Source organism: Rattus norvegicus, chromosome 1 (genome assembly GCF_021556685.1).
Source record: "Rattus norvegicus strain SHRSP/BbbUtx chromosome 1, alternate assembly SHRSP_T2T, whole genome shotgun sequence".
Taxonomy (NCBI): domain Eukaryota; kingdom Metazoa; phylum Chordata; class Mammalia; order Rodentia; family Muridae; genus Rattus; species Rattus norvegicus.
The window spans coordinates 57,830,164-57,845,589 of NC_141534.1; the positions used below are offsets into that span (position 1 = coordinate 57,830,164).

Here is a 15,426-nt window from a genome sequence, read left to right on the forward strand (position 1 = left end):
AAACCAAAGAGGCAGTTGCTATAATTTCTAGAAGACCCAGAGCACACAGTTCAAACTAACATTACTTTACTTACAAGGGCTAACTCCTTACACTTTATCAGCCCTCATCCAATACCTGGTGGCCTTCTTTTCCTCAGAGTTAGTGGTCTCCCACTGACATACTAGGAAGGTTACTTGATAGCCTAAGCCTGAACAAGCCCAGGAAAACACTAGGCTAGAAATCCACTTGGCTGCTTCATTTTTTGGCTTCAATTCCTATGTCTATATACTTGTTAACTCCACTTGCTAACTCCATCGAGAGACTCCTGTTTTTGTTCATTACATGAGTAATTAAAAAAAAATTCCTTAATAACTGCAGGAAAGGTTGTGGGTTGTGGAGAACTGGAGAGGCTTATTAGTCATTGAGTGAGAATTTGACTTCTGAGAGAAGGGAAAATCCCTGCAGGTCAAAGAAGGTCAGCGTGTAAGGAAGGGTATTTGGTATTGAGCCTGACAACATAGCTCCATACCAGGAGCATGGGAGAAGGAGAGAACTGACTGAAACAGCAGAAGCTGTCCTCTGGTCTCAACTGTGGCACTGTGCTGTGTATGTGTGACAACACCCCCCACCCCCAACAAATACACAGATAAAACAGACGGGTTTAAGCCTAGTTGGTTTTTTTGTTTAATAATTAGACACAAAGGGTAAACAGAAAGAAGAGAAAGAATGTGATGCTGATAGCACATTTAAGTCTTTATTCCTTTGAGAGACATGTGTGCAACTACACTTAGAAATATTGCTCAGAATTTTGTTGGAAATTATTGGATGTATTAAGAAATTGAAGGAGGATCACAGTTGCGTCCTCTAGCATGACTTAGAGTTAAGAGGAGCATGCGAAAGGAACACCCTGAGCTGGAATTCCACCATGGTCTTTCTCCATAAGATTTTGAGACATATCTGAAATACATTCATTTATTTAGTGTGATAATTCATATATATAGAAAATTAGTTTAAAATGTCATTGACTTTAATTTGTGGCAGGATTGGGAGTTCTAAGATGTTCAGTGGTAACAGAAAACTCATGGACAGATTTTTCATTTTTACTAAAAGTTGAACGTTTCAGAATAAGTTTTCTAATAACATCATTTTGTTTTCTTGTAGGATTTGGAGTTTCATGGAGTCATGAGATTTTATTTTCAAGATAAAGCTGCTGGAAACTTTGCAACAAAATGTATTCGGGTCTCTAGCACAGCAACCACTCAAGATGTCATTGAAACACTGGCAGAGAAGTTCCGCCCTGATATGCGCATGCTCTCCTCTCCCAAGTACTCCCTCTATGAAGTGCATGTCAGTGGAGGTCAGTGAGGGCTGTGTCTGAACCTGGGGTCAACTGCTTGCTACTGTTCATCTCCTTTTCTCTCTTTCCTCTACCCAACAGTGATTGACATGATGACAAACTTTTTCAAGACTTGATGTTTTCAAGTTCTTCTTGCACATAACATTTATTAGAAGTTAGGATGAATGTATTTTATGTATAATTATTTCTTCAAAATAAGTATCATTAACATTTAATTAAAATCCTCCAACAGATCTGAGTGTCTTGTATGTCAGTGGTATTGTGTGCTCCTTGCTTTTGGGAGAAATCTCGGGTGTAGGTAACACTGTTATGACTACTCATAACTCAGATCTGTGCAGATCAGGTCAGGGATCTTACCATCATAGTTCTGCATTCTGTTCACAGCACATTTTTATCATTCCTTGGGAACAGTAGGCCATCTTGATGAAAATCTCTTTATAGATTTTGTAATTTCTACTTGTTTTAACATTAGCAGTTGTTGTGTGAGATTATTACTGGGGAGACATGAAGAAATTTTTATTCACTCTAGATAGAGAATCAATAACAGACCAAAGTACAGACATCACCAAAGTTGAAGTACTTTTGAACCAATGAGTTTTATTGGGACCATTTAGAGGGATATGAGTGAGGGGTTACTTACAGGCACAGAAATGACTCAAAGTCAGCTACATCACAAAAAGCCTATTCCAGCATGACTCTTGAAAGCTGATCTGCAGCAAACCACACATCTCAGCAGATTGGAGGTTGTCCTTTCTGGTCAGCATGGCTGGTCTCTGCTTCTTCCAGGTAGCTCCACTGGTCAGAGCCTTAGCTCAGTTTCTCTGAGAGTATTCTAGCAGTCCTTACTGCTTATGTGCACTTGGGCAGATAGGGAGTTTAGAGATTCTGATTAGCTTTAGGGATTTCCTCAAGTTAACTTATTTACTTCCTGAGCTTAAGGCGCATCCCTGTAGGATGGAATATTTGACATCCCTTTAGCAGATTCTGTGTCTTAATGTGCTTTCCGCTAAGATGGAGATTTTCTGTCAGGAAATTGCTGTCTATCATCAGTTAATAAAAGTGTCTTGCAACTTGATGCTACAAATTGAGCTGACTAGAAATGCAGAAACATAAATATTTTATAGGTTCATTTGGAAATGTGTAGACCATATTAAAAAGTGTGAAGTACAACAAACACCGATAAAAAGGATTATGACCCAACCCCAGTACCTCTTAAATGCCAGCTGTGAAATTTTTAAAAATATAATAGATTTTTCTTCATTTTTATGCACACAGCTTTCTTTGTACATTTGGAATAAGACTGAAATGTTTTTGATGTATAGGATTGTCAAGTGTTGTAATCACCTTTCTTTGGAACATATAAAATGGTCTATATTTATTACTTTATGGTTGTGAGCATATTCCCTGCTAAAATAATACCCAGTCTAAAGTCAATTGTAGAGGGCGTTCCTAGTTTGGATGATTTTCTTGGAGTTGAATTCTTCCTTCCTTTGCAAATCCCTGTTACTAGATCCCAAAGAAAAGGAAGCTGCTGTTTGTGCCCTTTGGTTATTTGAATAACACCAGTAAGGAATTTGGAATCATATGCAAGATTGGTTACATGATTTTGAAAATTACCTGGTTTTGATTTTCCAGAAACCTCTCTGCGCTCTTCATGTGCTCTTTATCTTCTTTCTCCTTGTTCTCTTTGTTTCAAGATGTGGCTGGAAGCCAGGGTCTCTTGTATACTAGGCAAGCTGCCTACCACCCAGCTGTATCCCCAGCCATATTACCTCACTGATCTGTTAATGGTGTATGGATTACTAGGCCAAAGAAATGCATAGACTTTCATTTATTATGTAGATTCAGGTGTTGGTGAGTATTTACATATAAATGTTAAGGAAAGAAAGCTGTTCTCGTTCTTGATCACAATTACTCCTGATGAGCCTGTGCCTCCTGAACTTGGTGAACTTCTGACAGACTCTTTCTCTTCCACATGATACTAACAGGGTTTTCTGTAGACTGCTATAGACCAGGAGCCCACTTGGAGCCAGGGGTTCTTTGTTGTCTAGTCTGGCACTAAAGATAATCCTGCTCCAGTTGGATATCATATGTGGCCAATTGTTGCTGGGCGTCTCTCATGTTTGCTATGTTCTCATGGGCCAAATCCCAGGTCAATCATCAAGAAAACTTTTACTTGTCTGTCTGTCTGTCTAATGATATTGGGGGTAGGGAGCACATGGGTTTGTGTGTGTGTGTGTGTGTGTGTGTGTGTGTGTGTGTGTGTACATCAGAGGACAATTTCACTGAAAGGAAGGCTTCAATTACTTGAGACAGGTGATGCTCTGTTGCTCTTTGAAGATAAGGAAAATCTGATTAATCAATGGCTTGTATATACTGTTAACATGATTTCATTTTCTAGTTGTATGTGAAATAGATTGATATATAGAAACCTACATCTACTTTGTTTTCTCAGATCTGAATAAAGGTCCTGGTTAGTGTCTGGTACTGGATCTGTGGTGACAAACACACCCACTAGCAATAAAATGTCCATTAATTAAAACTGGTTTAACATTCTTAACAATACATCTCACCTGGTCAGTGGATCAGCATGGTGGAACTAGCAACAAGGTGCTGAACTAATGAGAACTGATTGAGAACGAGGACAATACATTTCAGTCTTTCAGCAGGTTGTTGAGGCACTAAGGTATTTTATTTGCAAAGAGTTAAATGTATGATGGCCAATATTGTGCTCGTGCCAGGAAATGACCACGGCTTGTTCTTCTTTCCATTTCATGTTTTGAAGAAGAAAGAAGATTGGACATTGATGAGAAACCTCTAGTTGTACAGTTGAATTGGAACAAAGATGATCGGGAGGGTAGATTCGTCCTTAAGAACGAGAATGACGCCATTCCTGCCAAGGTGGGAGCAGTCCCCATGTCTATGCCATCTGTAGCCAAGGGCTGGGTCAGTGGAGTGGACAAGGCTTATTCTCTGTCGTAGGAGCTTCTTGTCTTTGCTTCTCTTCTGTAGTCCCTCAGCTCCTCCTAGCACATATGTGAAAAGCAGCCTGTTGGACCTGTTTCCTCCCTTCTCTCCCCTGGCCACCCAGTCATCCTTCCTCACTTTTCCAAAGGAGAGTTCTAGATGCTGTTGAGACAGAGCTGGTGATGAGCTTGTCATTTTCAGCTTTCTTCCAAATTATAAAATCACAGTGGTTCCTATAGGAAGTGTTGGGGACCTAGTTTCATGTACAGCTTCCTAAGACACATTTAAAGCATTTTCATATTTCATGTTCAAGATTAGGAATCAGAAAACTCCCTTGGACTCTTTAGATAGCATAATAGAATGTGTTGAGGTTCCTTTCCTGATGCTGTGATAAGATAGTCTGACCAAAACAGCTTAAAGGAGAGTTTGTTTTGCCTCACACTTCGATGGGGAAGTACCGGAGGCAGGAGACAGCTGATCTATTACATTGATGTAACTTGAAAATATGTAGTCCTGTGCTAAATTCTGTGCTAAATTGAGTGACATCATCTGCAATATTTTGGTATTAGCAAGTGGCAGCAAATACTGAGGTTGAAAAATCTTCTAAATTTCCCCTTGTGAAAATGCTGCTACTGCATAGCAGCAAGGCGTTCTCTGTTGTCTTGTGTCTGTGGGGTGTGCTATCCTGGATAGCTACACAGTTGTGCTCTTGGCTTTTCCTGCCCCTGAATTCTGGTGGCTGGCTGTACTAGTGGCAAATGTATGTAAGTAGAAAGGGGCCATGGCTTTCCTATCCATGTTTAGTCTTGGTTTCAGCTGCGGCTGCTCCCTCATGTTCATGTATAACATTTATAACCTCCTCTACACTATAACTATTGTTTTTCTTCTTTACTTATTAAGCTACTTAAAAAACAACGTAGCTTTATGTATTAACAGACCAACTTTGTAGGTTGAAATTCAAACTAAAATAAGCAACTAATAAAATCTGGGGAAAAAAATCAGACATTTTTGTAAAAATAAATACAACTTTGGGTCATGAAAACCTGCTTATAGCTGTGGCTAACACTTTTACAGTTTTAGAAAAACACCTATTTATTCAATAGATTTCCTTGCCTCTATATCTCCTTCTCTTAATTACTTGATACTAACATTTTTGACTTTTACTTAGTTAGAATCAGATTTTCTCCTTTGTACTCTTTTTTTAAATTTATTTTTTTAAAAGTTGTATCCTATTTTCAATGTTGAATTTGGTATTTTGTTTTCTTGTTAGTTTTAAATTGAGGTGAAATTTACATGTGAAATACATCCATGTTGCATGTGTGTTCATTTGGTGTGACACTTGGTGTGACAAATGTTATAGTATGACTGTCAGCTTAGTCAAGGTCCCTCCTGGGTCCCTTACCATCTGAATTTGCTTATCTGTTTGTCCCTGGCTTGTGAGGCAGAGGTGGCAGCACAGCCTAAGGAACCTGGTGCAATTCCTGGGTGTGGTCAGTGTGGTGATAATGTTGCTTTTACCAGAAGGCTCAGAGTAATGGACCTGAGAAGCAGGAGAAAGAAGGTGTTATTCAGAACTTCAAAAGAACTCTGTCAAAGAAAGAAAAGAAGGAAAAAAAGAAGAGAGAGAAGGAGGCTTTGAGACAAGCCTCTGATAAGGAAGAAAGGCCTTCTCAAGGGGATGACAGGTAGGTCTTTCTGGAAGTATTTCTGTCACTCTGAGCTACAAACAAGCCAGGTGTGTCTAATATGGCAAACTTATCTCAGTTATTGGTAACTGGTGGCACAGTGACTGAGACTGTCATGTCAGCCTTGCTGTGGAAACCTGAAGCCCTCCAGGGAAACTGGAGGGCCTTGTTTCAACATGGCACCCTGCTCCATTAGCAGTGACCATGTCTTGGGGGAGGATTCTGCTCCCTCTAGGCAAACACTAGTTAACATTGTTTAGCAGACCACCACGTTCAGATGTCTCTTATTTCTTCAGCTAGTCCTTTGAAACTTACTTCTGTGGTTTTGGTCCCAGAGGCAATTGTGGTTCCATATTTACCATATATAAACTGGTCAGAATTGGCAGACTAGGCAGCAAGGCAGATTTTCCTTTTCAAATTCAGATGTACCTTGGACATTCATGTTCTGTGGCAGCAGCCTCATGGTGGATCATCCCCCTAAGGTGATACTTGGGCTGCTTGTGAATAGCAGTAAGTGGGTTTATTTCATACAGTTACCAAAGAGATGGAACACATCCTAGAAATGAGACATTTCCACTCACACTGCATGGCTCGTTCTTCCCTTGGTTTACCTTTACATTATTTGGTATAGAAAATGAACTACTTAGGATGAATCATATCATTTAACCTGATAGTTTAAAGTGCAACTTTTTTTTTTTTCTTTTTTTTGGAGCTGGGGACCGAACCCAGGGCCTTGCGCTTGCTAGGCAAGCGCTCTACCGCTGAGCTAAATCTCCAACCCCGCAACTTATTTTTAAATAATTTTTAAATTACTCTATGGTTATATGTTTATATCATTAAAATTTATTCAAGTATTCAGTTTTTTTCATCATACCTTATATTCAGTTTTCTGCCCGTGACCTTGTACAGTTGATTCCTTTGCAGAAACTGTTGGAGCAGTATACCTATGAAAGTTTAACTTCAGGAAAGTAAATGTTGGTGGATCTTTTAGGTGTTAAAAACAATCATGCTATTTAATTTAGATTCTTTAAGATTTACTATAATTTTAAGTAAGGATTTTCAGTATGGCTTCTTGTATTTGGGATGCTGTGCTGTAATGTTGTTTGCTGTGTTGTAGCACAGCACTACTAGAGACTGAACTGTACAATCCAGCTAGAAACTGAAGTGCATGGTCCAAATGTTTCCCTCCCTCCCTCCCTCCCTCCCTCCCTCCCTCCCTCCCTCCCTCCCTTCCTTCCTTCCTTCCTTCCTTCCTTCCTTCCTTCCTTTTGCTTTGTTCATGAGCACAAGATAGTTGGGTTGTGTAAACTTAAAAGTTTAGTTACAGGTTTCTTAGCCTGTGCATTTATACTTGAGAGAAACTGTTTTTAATCTCATGGTAATTTACATATGGTAACTAGTTACAATAGACCTACAGATGACATTTGCCATTGTGATACTTGTATTTCTAATAGGAAAAGGGTTTAAAATAATGTTGGTGATCTTTTTCCTTTCAGTGAGAATTCTCGTCTGGCTGCTGAAGTTTACAAAGACATGCCTGAAACCAGCTTTACTCGAACGATTTCTAATCCTGAAGTTGTTATGAAACGGCGGCGGCAGCAAAAACTGGAGAAGAGAATGCAAGAGTTTCGGAGCTCAGATGGGCGGCCCGACTCGGGTACATAGAGCTGTTTTTCTGAATAGTCATTGTAAAATGTATTGCATTGCACTCTTTTATATATGTGTTTCTTAAACTAAGAAAGTGTGTGAAGTAGCCTTTTAATAGCAGATATGTTCGTGTATGGCTTATGTAGAATTCTTTTCACTTAGAGTTAAGTTAGCATTTGTTAAGTAGACGCACCAGTAAGGCTCTTCTTCTCCCACTGCCTTCAACCCAGAAAATATTAAATATATACAAAAGGTAACTACCACAGTTTTGAAAATCATTAGCTCGTATTCTCTTTTCCAGTATGCATTGCCCTCTCAGTCCCAAACTGTTGAAGCAGATTGAAAACTTACTAGTTCACCTTTAAGTATTTTAATGCATTTTCATGAAGGGCAAAGACTCATAATAAACTTTAGGACCACCATCACATACAAAGCACCCAACAGCTGCTCCTTCAGCCATGTTTACCCATTGTTTAAACTTTCATGATTGCTTTTGATATTCTTTTCTTCACACATGCACGCATGTACACACATGTACACACACATGTGATCAAGATTGAGTCATAAATGTAAGTCTCTCATTCTAGAGTTTCCTTTAGGATTTTATTTTTTTTGTTGGCTTGTCTTTTAAAATTTAGCTGTGTTGGTTGGCTTTTGTCAACTTGACACAAACCTGGAGGTATTTGGGAAAAGGTAATCTTAATAGAGAAAAGACTGTGTAAGATTGGCCTGTTGGTTAGTCTGTTGGGTATTGTCTTGATTAATGATTGATGTGGGAGGGCCTAGCTTGCTGTGGGTGTTGTCACCCCTGGGCAGTAGTCCTGGGTTGTGTAGGAAAGTAGGCTCTGAGCAAAGCCATAAGAAGTAAGCTGGTAAGTAGCATTCTTCATAGTCTCTGGTTTTGCTGTCGGGTTCCTGCCCTGACTACCCTTCAGTAGTTGATTGACAACTGTTAAGCTGACATTGGTTTTCTTTACAACAGTAGAGACCCTAAGACATTAGGTTATTTGTCCTATAGAGTCTGGTGACATCCTTTGGTGTTCATTGCTGCGTTTCTGTCTATTTTCTTGATTAGGATGTAGATGCAGATGCAGATGAAGCTGTTGATGTGGCAGGAATATTTATTTTAGTGTCCTCTAAAGTTGGCCAGTGATGATTATAACTTTCTCATCAACTCCTGGGTTTAACCCTCACCAGCACTTTTCAGCCCACTGCAGCTGTTTCCTTTCTGTTAATGGTGGTCATACCTGGAGCCAGGCGGCGTCCCTTGGTCTCTGCTGGCTTTGTTTCATGGGGAAACACTCCTGTGTCTCCTTTGCCTGGGAGATACTTCTCAAGTAGTCCTTCTTTCTTTAAACTATTATGACTTTAGGGAGTCTTCTGCAATTACATACTTACTTTCTAATGATCTTAATAAAGAATAATAGTGTTTTAAGTGTGGTGTCACCTTTCTTTGGTCCCAGCAGAGGCAAGTGGACCTCTGTGAGGTTGAGGCCAGCCAGGGTTATGCAGTAAAACCCCCCTCCCCTTCCCTTTTGTTTTTTATTATTAGTAATATGATTCTGAAAATTTTCTAAGAGTTTATGGAATTGTGTGTGTGTGCTTTAAAAGACATGTACCTGAAGTTGTTTTGAGTTGTTTTAGCATAGTTAATTCCTCCTTACATGGCAGCATTGCATGTTGGTTTATATTTGGGTTTTATTTTCTTTAGAGTTTGCCACTTCACAGATGAAGTACATTTAAAGGAGTTTGGCTTCTGTTGCTGTACAAGGCAATGCAGGCCAGAGAGCGCAGGGCTCTCCTGCCTTATTTCCTTCAAAGTACCTGACAGTTGCTTCGTGTCTATGTAAGAAGTAGATATGATAAAGAGAGCTGAAATAGTTAGCAGTACTGTTTGAACTATATATTGCTTCTGTGTATTTTTAACTGTTTGATAAAACTTTGACTTATAACTAACTGGAAATTGTGTTAAGCAGAGAAAATACTTGTTACAAAGCAGACATTTATGATGAGGCAGTTTCACTTCTTAAAAAGTAATAGGATAACCATTTTGAGTTTCAGAGAGAAATAAGTTTATTAGAGTTATATTGTTAATCTTGCGTTACCCCGAAAGTTTAGTGTAATGTTGTAATGTAGTTAGCTGTGTCTCTCTTCAGCACCCTCCAGGTGCTCGGCTCTTGGTTACTGCAGTTCCATCTTCCGTGTACACGGAGACTAGCTTACGTGATAGCGAAAAGATTCTGATGTTAGGATGTACAGAATTTTTTTTAAACAATAGCTCAAGTTGAGAAAACTCACTTTATTATAGACCTTTTCTTTCAAATCCAAGTCTGAGTGAAAGGATTTTACGCTCATCCAGGTTATTGTTTCAGTAGTCATCTAATGTGCACTGTGTTGTGTTTTGTCATGGTCTCATTTAAGGAGTAGGCTCCACAGACTATGTCCTCCAATGCAGGACCACCTGCTTCTGCCCAGTGACTGTGAAGTCTACTTGATTGCAAGGTTTCTCTTGCCTGGAGCTGTGGTGGGAAGTAGGCCTCTTGCTGCCTCAGCACTGTATACTTGATTCAGCCTTCAATGCTGTGCTGGTTTGAATAGGCGTGGGCCTCATAGGTTCATGTGTTTGAATGGTTGGCCATAGGGAGTGGCACTATTAGGAGGTATGACCTTGTTGGAGGATGTATGTCACTGTGGAAGTGGGCTTTGAGGCCTCAGATATATGTTCAAGCTCCTCCCAGTGTGGCACACAGTTTCTTTTTGCTGCCTGTGGATCAAGATGTAGAATAGAGCACTCAGCTGCTTCTCCAGCCCCATGTCTGATTGAATGCTGCCATGCTTCCCACCATGATGGTAATGGACTTAAACGTCTGAAAAAAAAAAAGCCCTAATTAAATGTTTTCCTTTTTAAGAGCTGCCTTGGTCATGGTTTCTCTTTAGAGTAATAAAACACTAACTAAGACAAGTGTCTTGAAACTGAGTCTTTGTTGTATATTTTATAGGAATGTAGTGTTAATGATTGTAAAAGAAAACAAAAAACCAAAAACTACAAGCCAGATATGGAAGTGCATATCAGATCATAGTTACTCCCACATTGCTGTGATAAAATACCTTGTTGGAAGCAACTTAAGGAAAAAGGAATTTATTTTAACCTACAGTTCCAAAGATACAGAGTGTATCATGGTGAGGAACACATGGCAGTAGTCAGTATAGTGTGAATAGGGGGACAAACTGGTCCTGTTGCATCTGCACTTGGGAAGCAGAGAATGAACAGAAACTAGGGAGGGGCCTCTAGAGCCTCAATGCTCTGTCCAGAGATCAGTTTCCTCCAGTGAAAGTCCATTTTCTTAAAGGTTCGGCAACATTGCCTAGCAACACTATTAGCCACCTAGTGACCGAAGTATCCAAACACCTGAGACACTTCACACTCAAACCACAGCAGAGGCTGAGACAGTTTTAGGTCTTAAGGACGACATACTAAAATCTGCTCAGAAACACACATACAGAATTGAGAAGAATGAGGGCTTCTTGTTTTCATAACTATTCTGGCAAAGGATTTTGTTTAAGGATTCTGTATACTATCTTATTCTGTCATGTTCCAAAATTTATGTATAGAAAAAGAAAAAAAGAGGTGCATGCCTTTAATTCCAGCACTTGCGAGGCAGAGACAGGCGAATCTCTGAATCTGAGGCATTCTGGTCTACAGAGAAACCCTGTCTTGAGAAAAAAACACTTAAAAAAGATTTCGAGGGCCAGAGAAAAATAAAGAAGAGTACAGGTAACAAAGGGAGTGCTCAGAAATAACTCATGCATCTAACCATGTACCACGTCTGGATACTTCTGCTCTGTAGGAAGGACCTAGCATTGTTATCTAATGAGCTTTGGAAAATGAAACCATAGTTCTACCTGAGAAATATTCATTCAGGTAAGAGCTCAGGAGTGTGTGAATCATGAAGAAGACAGTGGCTCAGAGTATTAGTTTTTAACTCGATTGATAAAACATTCCTGGAGACAAAGTATTTTGTAATGTGGGCTTGAATGCAGCATTGAGATATAGCTTCAAGAAAATGGTAAGCTTGTTGAGTGTCAGATGGCCTGTTTCCACAGTATGTATTTTTCATAGTCATTGGCAGTATTGATGGGAATCTTCTTTATATTTTGTAATAAGCTGCCAAGGAGCTTTAAGGTTGGGGCATAGCAACCTTTCTATTTAGCCTCAGCCTCAGATTTGGAGAGATGAGTATAGGATGCTTGTGGGGGAACTGTGCTAAAACCCAACATAATTTATGGAAGTACTACACCACCCACATAAAGCATGACCTCTGACCTCTTGCCCCACACTGACAGGCCATACAGAGAAAGCTGAAGAACACTGTGAGGTACATGAGCTTGGGATGGATAGTAGACTGGCTGTTACTGAAGGTCAGCTTGGATAGATAATGATTGTCTCTAGAGTGAGCGGTAATGCCAGATGTAAATGGGAGGGAGGGGGACCTGTGTGGTAGGGAGGTATCATCAAGTGTGAGATGTCATTGGGTAGGAAGTACTGCAGGTCAGACAGAGTCTTAAGCCATCATAAGAGAAGTTAACCAGGCACTGTGGTGTGTGCTTATGTTCCCAAACTCAGGAGACTGAGGCAGGAGGATTGTTAGTTTGAGGCCAGGCCCAGCTACAAAATTAGACCATATCTCAAAAATCAAACAAAAACTGATATTTACTATGGACAGTTACTTTTTAGAAGGTTTCAAATTGTAAAGAAAATATAAAGATTCAAATACTTGAACTAAGCTCACATAGTGTTGAACACATGCCTCCTGTAGTGCGAATAAGTCCAAATTTTAAAAATAAAAAATTGGTTCAAGAAGTTTTGCCAGCATAGTGGCACATGCCTATAATTCCAGCACCTGGAAGCCTGAGGCAGGAGGATTGCCACAAGCCTGTGTCCAGCCTGGGAAATAGAGTTAGTTCTAGGCTAGTCTGAGCTACAAACTATGACCACGTCTTAAAGCAAAACAAAGCAAAAGGAGAATAAGCAAAGAAAAAATCTCTAATATAAGGAGGAGAAGTATTATAAAATCAAAGCAGAACTTGCTTATTAAAGGAATGGTTGGAAGTCAAACCATTTTTATGTATTTATAATACCCAAGAAATTCTAGTAAACTAAATACTATCAGAAAAGTAGCAGTTTGCCAAGGAAGTAAATATTCATTTATTAGGTTCAACATTTTTGTCAGTTAAAAAAAATGTTTGTAGTGCATTCGTGCACGCATACATATGTGTGGAGGCCAGAAGAGGGAGCTGAGGCCTTTCAGAGCCATGAGTAGCCCTGTGTGATGCTGGGAAATGAACTTGGATGTTCTGAAAGAGCTACAAGAGAGCTCTTAACCACTGAGACATCTCTCCCACCCTATTCTTGTTTGATTTAATAAATGCCTGAGAGAAGTGCACACTGATAGCTAGCCTACTATGGCTGTGTCCTAGTGCAGTGGTTGAGCCTATGAATGAAACTGGGAACAGCATGACAGTGGAAGCTGTAATTTCCTAGGACCTGATGCAACTGTCATACCCTTGGCTGTGTTTTGGAAGCTGATCAGGCATCAAAGCTCACACAGGGTTTGCTCCTGGTCATGCAAAGCTAGTGTTTAAAAACAACACTACTCAGTGATGTCTCCAAAGCGTAGCTGATCCAAAAAGTGCCTGATAATTTCAGCTAGTTGATTTTTTTTTTAAATTGCAATTTTCTTGCTGAATTTCTCTTGTTTTGCTGACTCTTATTTTTAAGTTTTACTTACTTGATTTTGCAAATGCACATGTGAGTTCAGGAGCACACATGTCTCAGAACATGTGAAGGTCAGAAGTCATGGATTTAAGTTTGCTTGCATGTGCCCCTACTCCTGAGCCATTTTACCAGTCCGTGGCCCTGTTTTACGTTGCTGTCCTCTTTTACAGCTTGAATTGATTTCCTTCCTTTGTTTGTCTGCTAGTTTGTTTCCTCTTGAAATCATTTTTATATGTAGACCTTTGATGTCAAGTCTTTCGGTCTTTTCATTGTCTTCAGATTTAGTAGCTGAGCAGTTAAGTCTTCTGTAGGCATGGCATTGCCTGCTTGGCCATACTGTCATGTTTCTGTTCTGCAGTCTGCACATACTTCTTCTAGGGCTCCTTCTCGTCCCCTTCTTTTTCCTCCTCCGCCTTCTCTTCCTCTTCTTCCCTTTTCTTCTCTTCTTCCTCCTTTTCTTCCTCCTTTCTTTTCTTTCTTTGCCTTCTCCTCCACCTCCCTCCTTTCTTTCTACTCTTTCCTTTCTTTGACAGGGTTTCACTATGTAGTCACTATGTAGTCCTGGCTCTCCTGGAACTCACTATGCAGCTTTGAACTCACAGAGATCCACCTGCCTCTGCTGGAGTGCTGGGATTAAAGGCATGTGCCACTGCTCCTGCTTTGTTTCAGGGCTTCTTAACCATGAAGGTATAATGGAAAATAGATTAAGAGAGTCAAATCAACAGTAATGTGGCATATGTGTATTTCCACTAAGAAGGGAACATACAAACAACAGAACACCTGAGGAAATCTAAATTACCCTTCTTACTTACAGGCCCCTTAGATTGACTGTATACCTGTATCTAACAATTAGTTCGTAGTGCCTACGATTGAAATAGCCCCACTGTGGTAGCAAATGCCTCAGAAGTCTTTGGATTAAGTACCTGAGGTCTTCTGTTTCCTAGCTCACTTTTTTTTTTTTTTTTTTTTTTTTTTTTTTTTTTTTAGTGAACCAATGACTTTTATTAAGGTTACTTATTTTTTCTAAATTATATTGTTCTTGGATATTTTATGTATTTACATTTTAAATGTTATACCCTTTTCCCACTCTCCCATATACCCTGCCCCTTGCTCTGCTTGTATGAGGATGCTACCACTCCTGCCCACCCATTCCTACAATGCCATGGCATTTCCCTACATTGGGGAAAAGAGCCTTAACAGGACCAAGGGCTTTTCCTCGTATTGATGCTGGACAATGCCATCCTCTGCTACATACGTGTTTGGAGTCATGGGTCTCTCCATGTGTACTCATTGGTTGGTGATTTAGTCCTGGAAGCTCTGGTGGGGTCTGGTTAGTTGATATTGTTGGTCTTCCTATGGGGCTGCAAATGCCTTCAGCTCCTTCAGTTTTTTTCTCTAACTCCTCCATTGGGGGGGGGTCCCCTTTTTCAGTCAAATGGTTAGCTGTAAGCATTGTCATCTGTATCAGTAGGGCTCTGGCAGAGCCTCTCAGGAGACACCCATATTGGACTCCCATCAGCCAGCACTTCTTGGCATCAGCAATAGTGACTGGGTTTGGTGGTTGCACATGGGATAAATCCCGAGGTGGGGCAGTCTCCGGACGAACTTTTCTTCAGTCCCTGATCCACTCTTTGTCCCTGTGAGTATTTTGTTCTTCCTGCTAAGAAAGAATGTAGCATCCACGTTTCAGTCTTCCTTCTTTTTTTCCCCCATTGGATAATTTTTATTTACATTTCAAATGTTATCCCCTTTCTTGATTTCCCCTATATAAACTCCCTATACCATCCCCTCCCCCTTCTTCTATGAGGATGTTCCCTCACCCATCCACATAACCATTCCTGCCTCCTCATCCTGACATTCACTTACACTGCGGGGAGTGAGGTTGAGACTTGGCAGGACCAAGGGTTTCTTCTCACATTGGTGCCCCATAAGGCCATCCTCTGCTACTTATGCAGCAGGAGCCATGAGTCTGTCCACGTGTACTCTTTGGATGGTGGTTTAATCCCTGTGAGTT

General features: G+C 40.2%; 1 protein-coding gene across 49 annotated transcripts in view; it reads left to right on the forward strand.

Moving 5' to 3' along the window:
* Afdn (afadin, adherens junction formation factor) overlaps positions 1–15,426 on the forward strand; it is a 128,813-nt gene that overhangs the window by 37,534 nt on the left and 75,853 nt on the right. For 28 of the 49 annotated variants that reach the window (XM_087641060.1, XM_087641772.1, XM_087641374.1 and 25 more), the window contains exons 2-5: positions 1,142–1,337; positions 4,123–4,238; positions 5,826–5,989; positions 7,486–7,646. In XM_087641060.1, the coding sequence (XP_087497186.1) occupies positions 1,142–1,337; positions 4,123–4,238; positions 5,826–5,989; positions 7,486–7,646 (637 nt within the window). 49 annotated transcript variants of the gene reach the window in all.